The sequence below is a fragment of the Nannobrachium achirus genome (assembly GCF_963921795.1).
Source record: "Nannobrachium achirus genome assembly, chromosome: 13".
Lineage (NCBI taxonomy): Eukaryota > Metazoa > Chordata > Actinopteri > Myctophiformes > Myctophidae > Nannobrachium > Nannobrachium achirus.
Window position 1 is genome coordinate 2,019,053 of NC_137833.1, and position 18,884 is coordinate 2,037,936.

General features: G+C 44.8%; 1 protein-coding gene across 1 annotated transcript; it reads right to left on the reverse strand.

Annotated features, from left to right (window-relative positions):
- Positions 1-2,621: 2,621 nt before the first annotated feature.
- Positions 2,622-16,965, reverse strand: LOC308296739 (voltage-gated potassium channel regulatory subunit KCNG3-like; the record flags this gene model as incomplete). Its single annotated transcript, XM_080740066.1, has 7 exons — positions 2,622-2,813; positions 3,346-3,483; positions 6,780-7,095; positions 9,309-9,464; positions 12,283-12,519; positions 13,949-14,189; positions 16,929-16,965. 7 exons carry the CDS (start codon positions 16,963-16,965, stop codon positions 2,622-2,624), a joined length of 1,317 nt encoding a protein of 438 aa, XP_080596192.1.
- Positions 16,966-18,884: the final 1,919 nt, after the last annotated feature.

Consider the following 18,884-nt stretch of genomic DNA (forward strand, 5'->3'; position numbering starts at 1 on the left):
TGGCAGTAAAACTGTTAACTTATACATTTCATTTTTAGTAAATTGTCAATGACCACGCGGCCCAGTTCCCCCAAGGGCCCCTGAGAGCCAAGGGCAGTTCTTTCAGCATAAGATGCTGCATTCAAGTTCAGGAGAGTTTGGACAAGGCAATTCTCTTGAATGCTGCCTTCAGGTATGGCATGGAAAGAGGGGGCATTTTGCATTTCTTTCACCATAGTGAAAACTGCATTCATGGTCTGGAGAGGACACTTTTTACAGACGGGTAAAAGGGCAGGGGCTCAAGCCCCCTTTGATGTCTATGTGTGTACATGCCTACTCCTCTCCGACAGGAGAAAGAGCCTCAGAGATGAGAAATACAGCAGGCAGGAAACTCTGCTGCCGTTCTTCTTTTTTCTTTTCCATCCACACATTTCTACAACATGTTCACAACCAGGGGCGTCACAAGGGAGTGGGGGGGAAAGTGGGACTGAGTTACCGGGGCCCAAGGTGGAGGGGCCCAAGGTGGAGGGGCCCAAGGTGGAGGGGCCCAAGGTGGAGGGGCCCAAGGTGGAGGGGCCCTAGTAACTTTAGCTATTGAAAATAGCAGATATACACCGAGTGCCGCGCTGCGAGCTTGTAGATCTGCTATTTTTGAAAAGTTGTGAAAATGTGTGCAAATCTTTGAATATATGTATTTTTTAAGCGAACATTTTGCAACTCAAATTTTGCTTCTGGGGGGGTCCCTGGAACTAAATATTTTGAGATGGGGGTCCGGGGCCAAATACATATCATTTTGGGGGTCCTTGACATGAAAAGGTTTGAGCACCAATGACATGGAAACATATAGGTTTCTTGCACACATTTTTCAAAAAATAGCAGATCTACAAGCTCGCAGCGCAGCGCTGCACCCATGGGCGTAGATATAGGGTACGCCTGGTAGCTAAGGCACCCAGTTATAGACGGTTCTCCCTCCTCTGAGTCGTCTCACTCATCCACATTCCATTTTCACACCTTACTCCCATAGAAATGCAAATGTAGGGACCCCATTGAATAGAGAAAAATCAACGCCCATGGCTGCACCGAGTGCCGCGCTTGTATATCTGCTATTTTTCAATAGTTAACATTTATGGGGGGCCCGCAGTGAATCCTTGTACCCAGGGCTCAGAGTTTGGTGTGACGTGCCTGTTCACAACCACCACTACACCAACATACTGGTTATACTGGTCTTACAAGTGGATCAATGCACTCGTAGCTCTAGCTTTAGCATCCGCCTACACAAGGACACTGCCTCCTCTACAGTGTGTGTGTGTGTGTGTGTGTGCGTGCGTGCGTGTGTGCGCGCATTGATCTTTTACAGTTTGTCATCTGACTCACTGCCTTTTGCCTGTTGGAATGAGGATATTATAATGTGTGCAGTAAGTATAGATTTGTAGCTGACTCTACCGTAAAATACATACACTCAACTGTAACACATCCTACTGTACGCCTACACGCTATCTCTGTAGAAGCAGACACTCTGCACACATAGACATCAAAGGGGGCTTTTATCCACCTGTAAAAAGTGCCCTCTCTCTCCAGACCATGAATGCAGTTTTTACTATGGTGAAAGAAATGCAAATGCCCCCTCTTTCCATGCCATACCTGAAGGCCAGCTTTAGCACGTTAGCGCCACGCTACAGGCTCCAGCCAGTCATTTCATAGCAGAAACGACATTTTAATTGTAATTTTGCACATATAACATAAACGTAGCCGACTAGCCGTTCAGATATCTTTTTACATCAATATTGTTCATGTGAACTTGTTTGTTTATGCTTATATTCATTGTAACGGTCAAAACCGCTATGATTTATCACTCGTTTTCCATCGCGGCTCACTTCCTCGTTTAGCAGCAGCAGAATAGATGACAGGAGGGCGTGTATCAAAACAGCATCCCGGTTCCAACAATGGAAGTTTGTGATTGGCTGAACCGGAGGTAGGGAGCGCTCCGTTGTGTTGGCCTGGACCGCGGTTATAGGTAATATAATAGGCCTACATGCCATGTTTCATACCATATAACACAAGAAATAATCATAAACATTCTATTTTTATAAGGTCAAGTATTCTATCTACTTAATAATTGGGACTTACAAGAAGTTAAGAACCATTATCATAGTTATAATAGGCCTACATTTACAGTAGTTTAGGCTTTAGACACTTCATAGTGAATTAGTGATTATAATAAATAGCCTATGTCGTGATTGTTGTTATAACTAGATCAGATTGTGTTTATAATATAATGCTGGCGCGCCTCCGTCATCTCCACCGACAACAAGCGCTCGTTCCATTGTTGGAGGGGGGGGGGGGGGGGGGGCACAGAGATCGGTGAACAAATGCTATTGGCCGCCCGAGATCCAGCGGCTCGTATCCCCGCCTCTTCTGGGTCACAGAACATCCGTCCGCAGCCCAGCCCAGACCAGCCCAGCCCGGCCCAGCCCGGCCCAGCCCAGCCCGGCCCAGCCCAGCCCAGCCCAGCCCAGCCCGGCCCAGCCCAGCCCGGCCCAGCCCAGCCCGGCCCAGCCCAGCCCAGCCCAGCCCAGCCCAGCCCAGCCCGGCCCAGCCCAGCCCAGCCCAGCCCAGACCAGCCCAGCCCTGGTCAGCCCTGGTCAGTTCATGAACTCTGCGGAGAGGCTGCGCGAGCAGCGCGCGGAGCGGAAGCGCAGCTCGTGGTAGCACTGCACGAAGCTGTGGTAGATGAAGGTGATGGGCAGCGCCAGCAGCACGATGCCACTCACCACGCACAGCCCGCCCAGCACGCGGCCGCCCACCGTCACAGGGTACATGTCACCGTAGCCCACCTACGGTCAGAGGACAGTGAGACATTTAGGCCTAGGATTATTGAATGCTTTAACCAGTGAAAAATAGCAGATATACAAGCTCACAGCGCGGCACCGAGTGCCGCGCTGCGAGCTTGTAGATCTGCTATTTTTGAAAAAAGTTGTGAACATGTGTGCAAATCTTTGAATATGTGTATTTTTTAAAGCAAACATTTGTAACTCAAATCTTGCTTCTGGGTGGTCCCTGGAACTAGATATTCTGAGATGCGGGTCCGTGGCCAAATACATATCATTTTGGGGGTCCTAAAAAAGTTTGAGAACCACTGACATAGTAGTCTCTCAAGAACAGACTAACTGAGCTCCGGTTAAGTGAAAAGGACCTTTTCTTTGACGATGGCTGGCCAGATTGCTGACATAGAAACATAGGTTTTTTTTTTTTCAAAAAACCTTAGAAGGATTCAAAAGACACTTATAGAATCGGGTCAAAATTCTAATTTTTACAATTTTTCAAAAATAGCAGATCTACAAGCTCGCAGCGCTGTCCTGCACCCACCGTGGTCATGGAGATGATCACCCACCAGGAGGCTGCTGGGATGCTGGCGTAGTCTGGGTTACCGTTCTCTGTGTCCAGACCGTGTTCCAGGAGCTGAGCCAGAGCGCTGAAGATGGCCATGGCCACCATGATGAACACCTGGGGGACGATAGCACGTTAGCACGTTAGCAGCTCAGTGGCCATGGCCACCATGATGAACACCTGGGGGACCATAGCACGTTAGCACGTTAGCACGTTAGCAACTCAGTGGCCATGGCCACCATGATGAACACCTGGGGGGCCAAGGCACGTTAGCACGTTAGCACGTTAGCAGCTCAGTGGCCATGGCCACCATGATGAACACCTGGGGGACCATAGAACGTTAGCACGTTAGCAGCTCAGTGGCCATGGCCACGCAGATGAACACCTGGGGGACGATAGCACGTTAGCACGTTAGCAGCTCAGTGGCCATGGCCACGCAGATGAACACCTGGGGGACGATAGCACGTTAGCAGCTCAGTGGCCATGGCCACTGAGCTGACACAGCTAAATTGGTGTTATCAGCCGCTAGAGTTGGTGTCCCATTAACTTAAAAAAGCTAAAAATGTATCTGCTTCAAGTAGCATATGAGGGGTCAAACTAGGGGTTTTTCATGATTCTGAATCCATTGCTAGCATCTGTTTTGCACAAAAAACATTCCTTGGGCTAAAACACGGCCCAACAAGACTATGGTTTAGTGATGAAAAGTGATGAACACAGATGTTTGCATTGGATTTAGAATCATGAAAAACCCCTAGTTTGACCCCTCATATGTTACTTAAAGCAGATTATTTTTTTTAATTTTTTTTCCTGTAATGTAAAGTTAATGGGACACTAGTCTGGTAGGATTCACCTTGAAACATGGGCTGCATATTGTTGTCGTGTTTTTGGTTGGTTTCTGTTCTGGATGTTTTGAAGGTTTGCACAGGGCTCTACTTCCTGTATTGTCCCAGCTCAGATTCTGAGCCTGGGACAACTTCCTGCCCAGGAATATCATAGTTTTTGAACTCAGATTGATGGGACACCAACTCTAGCGGCTGATAACACCAATTTAGCTGTGTCTCAGAAAGGGTTATCATACCAAATTATAATCTACAGATATAGAGCTTTTCAAAAATGCATGATAACCTTTGCCACCTTTCTGATACCGACATCTCGTATGGCCCATGGACTAAATAGCCATGTTTCAATCCGAAGGATTCGCACTGTATAGTGCGCATTTCAAGGGCGATGACGTCACTGGGCCGCGCCGAGTGCTGTCCCATTTCGTAGACCGCGTTTAACCTACCCTTGGAATGTGCACAACTTTCTCCTCATTTTCAAGCACTTCGTTGGATAGCCGAATCCCACAATGCAACGTGCCTCCACGATTCAACCCGAATCAAAACGGACGCAAACGAAAAGTCCGCATTTTTTTTCCTCCGCTGTATTTTTAAACCATTTTAAAGCTCCTTAAAAGTCCCCAAACATTTTTTTTGTGACCTGGAATTAAGTTTTAATACATTTTAAGATTTTATTTTGTGTTGCTTGAACGTCATAATTCCCCATGACACAGGCTATTTTAAAATACGTCGCGACGTTCCAAGAGAATTGAGAACCATGCATGACTCGACCCGAGGCGGGCAGGGAGATTCACCGTAACCGTTCAAAGTGATCTGTTCTCGGCTTGGAGCATGCTCCGCCTCCTCCGTTGCTCTGTGGAACGGACAGTGGTGGAAAAAGTACTCAAATGGAGTACTTAAGTAAAAGTATCTGCAATGTAGAAATACTCTTTAATACAAGTAAAAGTCAGGAATTCAGAATGTACTTGAGTAAAAGTGTTGGCATCAAAATGTAGTTAAAGTACCAAAAGTAAAAATACTAAATGTTTGAAAATAGCAGATCTACAAGCTCACAACAGGACACCATGCGACGCGTTGTGAGCTTGTAGATCGGCTTTTTTCAAATAGCTTAGGTATAAAATAGGGCTAAAGTGGGTTAATGTAATGTTTTATAATATAATCATTTATACTGTAGGCCTATCTGCAAAGTAACTAAAGTTTCAAAAAATATTTTTAGAGAAGTAAGTACAATATTTGCCTCTGAGATGTAGTGGAGTAGAAATAAAAGTACTGAAAACTGGAAATACTCAAGTAAAGTACAAATACCTCAAAACTGTACTTAAGTACATACCTAAGTAAATGTACTTAGTTACTTTCCACCACTGGTAACAGATGATAATATGAGACACATGACTGTCTGATATCCATGGAGTCTGAGATGATGTGTTTGTTGTGGCTATAATTAACAGTTGTTTTCTTATGATTAGATATGAAATTAATAACTTAATGATTTTATATTGTATTTTAACTGTTTGTATGTCTACCTTTGGCTTCGGCTGTAATAAAGTTTGATTGATTGATTGAAATACACTGCCTCTATATAATGCGATATAAATGCTCTATATAACAAATCATAGAATTTAGTTTTTAATTCATATTTTGAAATAATAATTAAAAATGACATACTCTCCTGAATTTTAATTTAACGTCACAAAAAAGAAGTTTGGGGACGTTTAAGAAGGCTTAAGAGTCCAGCAGAGGAACAGCTTGGCTCTGCACGCTAGAGCTGTCTCATTTCACAGGCAAAATGTGCACTTCACAGGACAAGCCCTACACTACACTAGCACTACACTAGCTAGGGCTACACTATGAAGGGCGCACACTCTGAATTGGGAAGCGGCTCCTGTCATGGTTGGGTAGCACGTTAGCACGTTTAGCGCTTCTCATTGCTCCAACTATGTGGCTACGCATGCAGACATCTTCATAGGGGCATGAGGTGTGACAGACAGACAGACAGACAGAGCAACCTACGGTCACAATAAATGCCACATAAGACTGACATATGTCCATATATGGGCATCTGACATCATAGATGTCTGATGTCATAGACCATAGATCTCCCTGTAGGCTAGTGTCTCATACAGACTGACCAGTAACATGACCATCTCCCTTTAGCCTAGCGTCTCATACAGACTGACCAGTAACATGACCATCTCCCTTTAGTCTAGCGTCTCATAAGACTCACCAGTAACATGACCATCTCCCTGAAGTACAAAGTTATTTTCAGTCAGTTGTAACCAAAATGGCTGTTATCTCAACGTTTTCCTCGCAACATAATCACTAAAATATCGACACTGTCGTGCAGAAACCTCGTATTTGAAACTATCAAAGTTTCAAATGTGTACGTATTCTGATAAAGCAAAGCCCTGCTTCATCATACAAGACCGTCGCACAAAACTAGTGAAAACACCCGATCTACAAGCACCGTGTGAGCTTGTAGATCGGCTGTTTTCACTACTTTAGTACATTTTATAGATGATAAATACAAGACGAACGAGACAAAAAAGTTTGGGAACCCCTGTCAAAAAGACTCACCAGTAGCATGACCATCTCGCGGTAGCACCGTCTCAGCGTCAGCCCCAGTGTCTGCAGCCCCAGGAAGTGTCTGGCCAGCTTGATGACCCAGAAGATGCGCATCATGCGCAGCACGCGCAGCGTGACGCCGGCGCGCTGCAGCTGAGAGTTCTCCCCCGTCAGCGCCGTCACGGCGGCCGAGGTGTAGTACGGCGTGATGGCCAGCAGGTCGATGACGTTGAGCGGACGCCGCGCGAACTCGCACTTGTCGCGCGACACGGCGAAGCGCACCGCGCACTCCGCCGTGAACCAGCCGATGCACACCGCCTCCACCGCCCTGACAGAGAGAGAGAGAGAGAGAGAGAGAGAGAGAGAGAGAGAGAGAGAGAGAGAGAGAGAGAGACAGACAGACAGGTGACCGACCCAAAACAAAGACAAATCTTGACTAGGTACAGACTCTATTTATGAGATTATGGTGGCTTGTGTGGGACAACCAAGGCATGGATGTGTTTGTAATGACAACTAGTAACAGTCATTCATAAGTATTAAATAATGAAGGCCCCTCCACCTTGGGCCCTATAGTAACTCAGTCCGACTTGCAAAAATCACAAGTCGTTAATGCCCTATTGTGTAGTGGGGCAGGGTGCTGGTACATACCAGGGGCATAGTTCCGCCGATTTAAAATGACTCCAATACGGAAGTAAAACTTCCTGTGATTGGCCGCTAGTTTGATAGAAACCAATGGCTTTGCTTTGTCCATATCTTTTATACAGTCTATGATACAGCCCAGTGGCGTCAGTTCAGCAAAGGCTAGGGTATGGCAAAGATGGGAGTCCTCATGGAAAATAGGCATTACATTTTGTATAACACAGTCTATTGTAAAAATAGCAGATCTACATGCTCACAACGCCTCGCGCTGCGAGGCGTTGTGAGCATGTAGATCTGCTATTTTCACAATGTCTGAAAAAATGAGTTTTGTCCATTTTTTACACAGGTTTCTACGGTTTCTTGGGCTGGATATGGCAGCCTGGAACGGTTGTTCAAGTGCAGCTAAACTTGGCATGTTAGTAAACGTGCCACAATTAACAATAATGCATTGCTGACCTGTGCAGCTGACCTGCGAAACCTGGGAATATACCATTCTGTCAAGGAGAATACAAGTGGGGAGAACATAATTATAATACCTTGTTAAAGTGATCATGTTGTAAAATTTTGCATTTGTAGTTATTTTACTGTAATTTAACAACATATTTACATATTTACAAGTAACTTTTATTTTCCCCCCTGGACCCAGGGTATGACAGCTGCATACCCCTGCCATACCCAACTGACGCCCCTGATACAGACCTGTGTTCAGTGTGTTCAGGCAGGGTGCTGGTACATACAGACCTGTGTTCAGTGTGTTCAGAGTGCTGGTACAGACCTGTGTTCAGTGTGTTCAGGGTGCTGGTACAGACCTGTGTTCAGTGTGTTCAGGGTGCTGGTACATACCTGTGTTCAGTGTGTTCAGGGTGCTGGTACATACCTGTGTTCAGTGTGTTCAGGCAGAGTGCTGGTACAGACCTGTGTTCAGTGTGTTCAGGGTGCTGGTACAGACCTGTGTTCAGTGTGTTCAGTGTGTTCAGTGTGTTCAGGGTGCTGGTACAGACCTGTGTTCAGTGTGTTCAGGGTGCTGGTACAGACCTGTGTTCAGTGTGTTCAGGGTGCTGGTACAGACCTGTGTTCAGTGTGTTCAGGGTGCTGGTACAGACCTGTGTTCAGTGTGTTCAGGCAGAGTGCTGGTACAGACCTGTGTTCAGTGTGTTCAGGGTGCTGGTACAGACCTGTGTTCAGTGTGTTCAGTGTGTTCAGTGTGTTCAGGCAGGGTGCTGGTACCTGTGTTCAGTGTGTTCAGGCAGAGTGCTGGTACAGACCTATGTTCAGTGTGTTCAGAGTGCTGGTACAGACCTGTGTTCAGTGTGTTCAGTGTGTTCAGGGTGCTGGTACAGACCTGTGTTCAGTGTGTTCAGTGTGTTCAGTGTGTTCAGGCAGAGTGCTGGTACAGACCTGTGTTCAGTGTGTTCAGTGTGTTCAGAGTGCTGGTACAGACCTGTGTTCAGTGTGTTCAGGCAGAGTGCTGGTACAGACCTGTGTTCAGTGTGTTCAGGCAGAGTGCTGGTACAGACCTGTGTTCAGGGTGCTGGTACAGACCTGTGTTCAGTGTGTTCAGGCAGAGTACTGGTACAGACCTGTGTTCAGTGTGTTCAGGGTGCTGGTACAGACCTGTGTTCAGTGCGTTCAGGGTGCTGGTACAGACCTGTGTTCAGTGTGTTCAGGGTGCTGGTACAGACCTGTGTTCAGTGTGTTCAGGCAGAGTACTGGTACATACAGACCTGTGTTCAGTGTGTTCAGAGTGCTGGTACAGACCTGTGTTCAGTGTGTTCAGAGTGCTGGTACAGACCTGTGTTCAGTGTGTTCAGGCAGAGTGCTGGTACAGACCTGTGTTCAGTGTGTTCAGGCAGAGTGCTGGTACAGACCTGTGTTCAGTGTGTTCAGGGTGCTGGTACAGACCTGTGTTCAGTGTGTTCAGGCAGGGTGCTGGTACACAGCAGGGCCATGGAGACGATAACAAACACCACAGAGACGGAGGCCAGCAGCTGAGCAGCCAATGAGGAGGTGGGCTCTTCAAACGTCCTCCTCACCCTCTCCAACCACCTCCTCCGTCCACTGGCACCCCCACATGGTGGAGGGGGGAATTACAGCCAGTGGTTGAAAAAAAAAAAAAAAACACACATTGGAAATGTCACTCCAGAATAATTTGGTAATGATCATTTGGATTAAGGCTGGGCAATATATCGAAAATGTATCGATATGGAGGTATCAACATGCAAGGTAAACATACCGACGAAGACGGCTTGAAATGAGGTATTGGTGTATGTGTCAAATTAATTACCGGTAATGCACATAACACACAAAAAGCAGTCCATCTGTAACCAGGTGTGGTTATTTCAATAAAACCATTGTTGGAAAATGGAAATAAGGAATTTCATTTCTTTATTCCATGTGTACTGTTGTCTGTTCATTATCTGGCATAGACAAAATATTAAAAAACTACATCATGCAATTGTTTTTACTAATATCATGAGTAATGTCCATATCAACGTATTCAACAACGGTATCGAATATCGAAGGTTATCCTAATATCACCCAGCCTTAAGTTGGATAATGATGATGATGATGATGAAGCAAATTATCTTACACAGTTCCAATGGTCTGAAAATATTGATATCATTGGAATGGGGTGAGTCTATACCAGGGGTTCCCAAACTTCTTTGTCTCAGGACACCCCATGAATATGTTTTGAATCCGAGGCACCCCTACATTATAATTTTCTCTCCCAGCACCTTATATTTATAGCATATCGTCGTTGTCGGGTGGAAACCTTATATGTCCAAAACCGTTCGTTTTGTATTTATCATCTATAAAATGTACTAAACTAGTGAAAACAGCCGATCTACAAGCACAAAACGTTGTGTGCTTGGAGATCTGCTGTTTTCACTAGTTTTGAGCGGCAGTCTTGTATGATGAAGCAGGGCTTTACTTTACCAAAAGACGTACACATTTGAAACTTGGAGATACGAGGTTTCTGCCCGACAGTGAAGATATCTGAACTGTTGCTGGAGTAGTGGAAACGCCACCGTCGCCCCCTGCAATGCTGCGGCCCTCAGCTTGGTACCCTAGACATGATTCAATGTTGTGGCCCTCGGCTTGGTACCCTAGACATAATTCAATGTTGTGGCCCTCAGCTTGGTACCCTAGACATGATTCAATGTTGTGGCCCTCGGCTTGGTACCCTAGACATGATTCAATGTTGTGGCCCTCAGCTTGGTACCCTAGACATGATTCAATGTTGTGGCCCTCGGCTTGGTACCCTAGACATGATTCAATGTTGTGGCCCTCAGCTTGGTACCCTAGACATGATTCAATGTTGTGGCCCTCGGCTTGGTACCCTAGACATGATTCAATGTTGTGGCCCTCAGCTTGGTACCCTAGACATGATTCAATGTTGTGGCCCTCGGCTTGGTACCCTAGACATGATTCAATGTTGTGGCCCTCAGCTTGGTACCCTAGACATGATTCAATGTTGTGGCCCTCGGCTTGGTACCCTAGACATGATTCAATGTTGTGGCCCTCAGCTTGGTACCCTAGACATGATTCAATGTTGTGGCCCTCGGCTTGGTACCCTAGACATAATTCAATGTTGTGGCCCTCGGCTTGGTACCCTAGACATAATTCAATGTTGTGGCCCTCAGCTTGGTACCCTAGACATAATTCAATGTTGTGGCCCTCGGCTTGGTACCCTAGACATAATTCAATGCTGTGGCCCTCTGCTTGGTACCCTAGACATAATTCAATGTTGTGGCCCTCTGCTTGGTACCCTAGACATGATTCAATGTTGTGGCCCTCGGCTTGGTACCCTAGACATAATTCAATGTTGTGGCCCTCAGCTTGGTACCCTAGACATGATTCAATGTTGTGGCCCTCAGCTTGGTACCCTAGACATGATTCAATGTTGTGGCCCTCGGCTTGGTACCCTAGACATGATTCAATGTTGTGGCCCTCGGCTTGGTACCCTAGACATGATTCAATGTTGTGGCCCTCGGCTTGGTACCCTAGACATAATTCAATGTTGTGGCCCTCGGCTTGGTACCCTAGACATAATTCAATGTTGTGGCCCTCAGCTTGGTACCCTAGACATAATTCAATGTTGTGGCCCTCGGCTTGGTACCCTAGACATAATTCAATGCTGTGGCCCTCTGCTTGGTACCCTAGACATAATTCAATGTTGTGGCCCTCTGCTTGGTACCCTAGACATGATTCAATGTTGTGGCCCTCGGCTTGGTACCCTAGACATAATTCAATGTTGCGGCCCTCGGCTTGGTACCCTAGACATAATTCAATGTTGTGGCCCTCGGCTTGGTACCCTAGACATAATTCAATGTTGTGGCCCTCGGCTTGGTACCCTAGACATGATTCAATGTTGTGGCCCTCAGCTTGGTACCCTTGACATAATTCAATGTTGTGGCCCTCGGCTTGGTACCCTAGACATGATTCAATGTTGTGGCCCTCGGCTTGGTACCCTAGACATAATTCAATGTTGCGGCCCTCGGCTTGGTACCCTAGACATAATTCAATGTTGTGGCCCTCGGCTTGGTACCCTAGACATAATTCAATGTTGTGGCCCTCGGCTTGGTACCCTAGACATAATTCAATGTTGTGGCCCTCGGCTTGGTACCCTAGACATAATTCAATGTTGTGGCCCTCGGCTTGGTACCCTAGACATAATTCAATGTTGTGGCCCTCGGCTTGGTACCCTAGACATGATTCAATGTTGTGGCCCTCGGCTTGGTACCCTAGACATAATTCAATGTTGTGGCCCTCGGCTTGGTACCCTAGACATAATTCAATGTTGTGGCCCTCGGCTTGGTACCCTAGACATAAGACCTTGGGGAAAACTATTTGGGGAACCCTGCACTATACCCACCTGTGGACACCCCCGGTGCGGACCCCCACCGTTTCCCCCCCCTCCTCTCCCCCCTCCTCCCCCTCCCCCTCCCCCTCCCCCTCGTAGGGCGTGAAGCAGTCGGCCATGCGGTCGTCCAGCCTGCGCTGGCAGCAGGCCTCCAGCAGGGTGCGCTCCAGACCCCAGTACACCATCTCGTTGTAGAAGGACAGCTCGCACATGTGGGGGAGGAAGCGCAGCTTGCCGTGCTTCACGTAGCTGCAGGTACAACGGAAGGGTTTTCAACGGTTAAAGTGATATACATCCATAATTTTTATTTTAAATAAAAGTTAAATAGGTCAATGTTTGTGAGTAATCACTTGCTATAGAGCAGTGTTTCTCAACCTTTTTCACATCAAGGTCCATTATCTATTCGGCATTTTCCGGCAGAAACACTTTTCGGTTCCATCCTATTTTACAGTACACTTTAAGACAGAATAAAGCCATAATAAGAAATAATGTGTTGGTAATTAGAACGAATATTATTTTATTAGATAAAAACAAAGACAGAATAGCAGAAAGTGCGAATACATTATCTGGCACCGGCACCTGCCGCAGAACTGCGGCAGCAGGTACCACCGCACGACCGGCAGTTCGACCGGCAGTCACGCTGCATCGCCGGCGATAGGACCAGCGGCCACCGCACGGACCAGCAGTTCGACCGGCAGTCCTGGCAGTAGGACCGGCGGCCGCCGCACGGAACGATATGTAGGCCCGCCATCGCTGGTAAAGTGCGGCAGTGTCTGCCGTAATAGTTCTGCGGCCGGTGCCAGAGAATGTATTTGCTCTTTCTGCTATTCTGTCTTTGTTTCTGTTTATATTAGCTCTAATTACCAACACAATATTCCATCATATGTCCGCCAACATATGATGGAAGTGTTTAACTGAGAAAGGTACTTTATTTCACTGTATGTGGGAATGTTCTATGATGCAAACTTTTTGGAATGAAGTCATGAAATGTCTGTCAGGAATCTTTAAAATCACAGTTCCACTAAGTGCTAAACTCTGTATACTCGGAATCCATCCAAAGAACTTTACACGCAGTCAGCAAAACTAAAATCTTAGACTTTGACTTTTGACTATTCTGTCAAAAAATGTTTAAACACATGAAACACAATTTTATACTAAGGCTGGGACTTTAACTGATTAATTGCGATTAATTAATTACAGAAAATTAACGCGATTAAAAAGATTAACGCATTTTAATCGCACTTAGTTTTTGCACTACAGAACCTTCAGTTTCGGGCATACCGATCATAGCGATGCACCAACCAAGAAGAGACAACAAACGCAAAGGGAGAAGTAGCCGATCAGAGCGCTTTGCTTGGCCCAGTGGATGAGAAATTTAGATTTAAAAAACTCACTCATTGATTCACTCGTACAACAAAATGTGTTTTACTTGACAAAAATATGCTTCTCAGGTCAAATATCGATTTGCGATTAATTAATCACAGAGCCTGTAATCAATTAGATTAAAATTTGTAATCGCATCCCAGCCCTATTTTATACATAAACATACAATGTTGTAGCCCCACCCACCCCCACCCTACGAGTTAGGGGTTCCCTGCTCCATCTCCCCATGCATCAGTTTGGAAATTGGGGTTCCCTGCCTGGCCTGAAAACGTTGAACATTTTCTGGTCTCCTCACATCATGATGAAGCGGAAGGCCTCGGCGTGCCGGTCGAAGAAGAACTCGTTGACGTCGCGGTCCCAGTCGTCACAGATCTCCAGAACCTCGCGCTCCGTGGCGCAGCGCACCAGCCTCGCCAGCCTCGCCAGCGGCAGGCTGAGCAGTGACTCCCTGGAGAGAGAGTAGCGCCGCCCGCCCACGTTCACCAGGCACCACGGAGACCCACCGGACCCGGAACCGGACCCAGCACCGGACCCACCTATAGCAGGGGCGTCACATGGGGGGGAGAGGGGGTGGGGGGGAGTGGGGCTGAGTTATAAGAATTCAGATTCAGATTCAGATTCAGATTTCTTTATTAACCATTGTGTAATACACATAGGAATTTGCTTTGGCATACTACATTTTTGCATTCAAATCAATTTTTTCACATATAACATAAACAAAAACAAAAAAACAGACAAACACCAAAACACCGACAGAACGCAACACGTAGTCACCACAGCAGCCATGGACGGCGCTATCTTGGAGAACCTGCGCAACAATTCAGGGCGATCAAACAAAAGAGCGACCGCCTTCCTTGAAGAGCAGATTCAATTTCAAGAAGGGAATATCTTCAGAAATACTGTCATATCCTGGAATAAATTCCTTATCAAAATATGTCTCCACCAATGTGATGGTAAAGGTGTCTAGTAACACATCTCACAAAGGCTGAAATTCAGTTTCCCTAGGAGAATCCTTGATAGCTGATGAAAGTTGGGGTCCCATTAAATTAACTATACAGGATAAAACACACCAAAATAAATATGCTTTCAGTAGCATGTGAGGGGTCAAACTAGGGGTTTTTAATGATTCTGAATCCATTGCAAGCATTTGTTTTGCACGGAAAACATTCCTTGGGGTAAAGGCGGATCCCCCAAACCTGTGAAAAGCGATGACTCATCACTAAACAATAGTTGTATGGGGTCTGTTTCTACCCCAAGGAATGTTTTTTTTTTTTTTTTTTTTGTGCAAAACAAAATGCTTGCAATGGATTCAGAATCATTAAAAACCCCTAGTTTGACCCCTCACATGCTACTTAAAGCATATTTATTTTTGGTGTGTTTTATCCTGTATAGTTAATTTAATGGGACTCCAACTTTCATCAGCTGTAACGGATTCTCCTAGGGAAACTGAGATGTGTTACTAGACACCTTTACAAACACATTGGTGAAGAAATGTTTTGGTAAGGAATTTATTCCAGGACCTTTTAAGATATTCCCTTCTTATTAGGAGTTAGGCTACTAGAGCCCAAGGTGGAGGAGCATTCATTATTTTATACTTTAGCTATTGAAAAATAGCAGATATACAAGCTCACAGCGCGGCACCAAGTGCCGCTGCTATTTTTGAAAAGTCGTGAAAATTTGTGCAAATCTTTGAATATATGTATTTTTTTAAGTGAACATTTGTAACTCAAATTTCGTTTCTGGGGGGTCCCTGGAACTAAATATTTTGAGATGGGGTTCCGTGGGCCATTATTTCCATAGGAAACCACATTGAAGTATCTCATATAACATTGAATGACAGACAGATAGAACACAGTACTATGCAGTAGATATATAAAAATGTAATTAACAGTGCAAAAAATATATACAGTAAAATACCGCTCCCATTTCACTTTATTAGACCTATACTATTATTTACTTTCCCCCTTTTAGGCTATTTTAATTTTCATGACTGTTTTTATTTTATTAATTCCCTATGCATATCCGTCTGTCTTTCAATGTCATATATGAAATACATAAAGTGGTTCCTGTGTAAATAAGCCGTGAAGATTACTAGGATCTCCTTTTAGTTGACCTTGTACCAGTGATTTGTATGAAACTGTAGTTTTTTCCTATGCAAACTTCTAATACATTCTTCAATTAATCAATATTGGCATTAGAAAGCAAAGCTTTACATAATTGACATTAATATAATTAAAACTGTTGAGGGGCAGTCACTACTCACTACATAATCGTCCAATTGCAATTATTTGTGTCATAATCTTCATTATCGATTCCACATATATTTTTCAAGCATTAAAAAAAAAAAAAAAAAAAAAAAAAAAACTTATAGCGGAAATAGCAGATCTACAAGCTCACGCAACATGTTGTGAGCTTGTAGATCTGCTATTTCCACCACTATCAATGTTATTTTTTTTAAGTATAGGCCTATATAAAGTTGTCAAATATGTCAGTCATGTCCTCCTTTTGTAGTAGGTTATGTGTCATATCTACCATAATGCAACTTGCAAGGAGTGTGGTTCACTAGCATCCTTTAAAATTGCCCTGAGAAAACACTTACAGGCAGCAGCCATTCGCAACTGGCAATAACAAACCAGCCCAGCCTCCCCTGACCCTTCTTTGTATTTACCTACTGTATGTTTTTATTTATTTTTATTTTTAAATAGTTTTCCCCTTTTTTTCCTGACTATATACTGCATAGTAGCCTATACTGTGTGCTATCCGTCTGTCATTCAATGTTATGAGATACTTCAATGGTTTCCTATGGAAATAATTAAGCTTAGTCTTTTCTAGGATCTCCTTTTAGTTGACCTTGTACCAGTGAACTGTGCCGTCATGAAATGCAAACTGACAATAAAGTCTTCAATCAATCAACCAATCAATCGTCCGATCGCAATTATTTCACTTCATCGCAATTATTTTCTTCACAGCCTAATCGTTTTTTTTTTCATATCTTTTCAAGCATTTTCAAACGCGTTAACTTGTGAGCTTGTTGACCTTTTTGATTGATTGATTGATTGAAGACTTTATTAGTCTCCAATGTTCTTTAAGTTGTCAAACATGTCAGCAATTTCCTTATTTATGTGTCATATCTGCCATGTGCAACTTCAAAGCAAGAAAGCCCAACAGAAATGTAACTGTCAACAACAAAAACAGGCGCAATTAAATCGTGACAATTTAATCGCCATGTAAAACGTCATGATAGCCTAATAATGGTGACAGACACACAGCCTTACCGGCAGCACCGGTCCGCGACGTCCCACACTTCAGCATGACGGTTTGTGGTCCGCGGTGGTCCGCGGTTGTCCTTAGGGGTCCGCGGTTGGTTCTCTTATTGTGTCTGTATGACTTCAGTCAACATCCAGCATCAGTTACATCACCACTCTTCTTTAACGTCTGATCAGTCTGTCTGTCTGTCTGTCTGTCTGTCTGTCTGTCTGTCTGTCATCCTATCTTTCTTCTCTGTCATCAAGATCTCATCCAGACTTTTTTTTTTTTTTTTTGTATTCTTTTTCTTGTTGGTCTTGTACTACCACGTCACCACCTGTTGCGTGTTTTGTGTGCGTGTGTGTGTGTGCGTGGCAAGCTATGCAGCTGTCATGCCTTGGCTACTACAGGGGGAAATAATAAAATGTACTTTTCATCGTGCCTGTTGCTAAGGTATGGCAACATGACATGGTGTCCTGCACGCGCGCGTGCAAGACACCAGTCATGTTGCCATACCTTAGCCTTTTCTGAATTGACGCTACTGGTGTGTGTGTGTGTGTGTGTGTGTGTGTGTGTGTGTGTGTGTGTGTGTGTGTGCGTGTGTGTGTGTGCGTGTGTGTGTGTGTGTGCGTGTGTGCGCGCGCGCGTGCGTGCGTGTGTGTGTGGCTGTTGATTCTAAAGCTAATAATTAACTGACCCTCGCAGACTTGAACTCAATCTCTTCTTAAATCTAAGTTTCCCCTTCTTTTTATTATTGTTTTCATATCCCATAATTATGTTTTATAACAAACACTTAACATAATGGAAGGACGAGATACAAAAGGACCCCCATCAAAGTAAACGAGCCATATTTGTGCTTTGTTGGATTTCAAATGTAAATCCAATTTATAGTAGCCTAGGCTATAGCCTACTGTGTGCTTTTCCTATGCAAACTGCTATTAAAGTAGCCAATCAAGGCAAGCAAATCAATTTAAATCGTCTCTTTATAGCCAAGCCTAATGACAGGGGTCTTCAACGTTTTCAGGCCAAGGACCCCTTAGTTGAGAGAGAGATGAAGCAGGGACCCCCACAACCTGTTCATAGATTCCATATAGTTTCATCGTTTGACAGCACAATTATCAGTGTATTTTGGATTCATGTCAATTTGTGTTTTCAGATATTTAACCACTTGAACCGTCAATACTTAATAAACTTGACCTTCCACTCTGTACTTAGTCTGCCCTTTTTCCCGATCTACACCAAAGCTCTTTGCCAAAAATAGCTGATCTACAAGCTCACAACGCCTCGCAGCGCGAGGGGGTCCCGGACCCCCTGTTAAAGACCCTTGGCCTATGACATGCCATGGGTCCTGATATGTGCTGAGGTAGTTTTAGATAGGCTATATGGCTGTTTCAACGCATTTCTCATTATGTATCATAAATAGGCTACCATGAAGGTGTTTAAACTCTTCATCTCTATGATGTAGAATGATTGATGATTCTATGATCATCATGACAGTCAGATTGATGTACTAGAATAGAGGAATATATTCAGTTCTCAAAGTGGAACCACACTGCCCCCTGTTGGCCAACATCCACAACAACAATACATCTCTGGCTAGGTAACCGGTCTTCTCGCCAAAAATCAAAGTCGCCAAATTTGCGGGACATGTCGCCGAAGGCAGGTCGCCAACCAGACACGGACATCTCGCAAATTCACTGAGTCAGCTCGCCAACCAGTAGGGAATAACCCGTGAATGATACACGTTCATGGAGGCTTATTCAAGAGCACAAGTGTTTAAGAATGAAGAGTGTTGTGTGTGTGTGTGGAGGCTTATTCAAGAGCACAAGTGTTTAAGAATGAAGAGTGGTGTGTGTGTGTGTGTGTGTGTGTGTGTGTGTGTGTGTGTGTGTGTGTGTGTGTGTGTGTGGGAAAGATATATGAAAGGAAACATGGCAAGAGATCAAATTGATGCAGTTAAAAGAACAGTTCACAACACTGTTTAT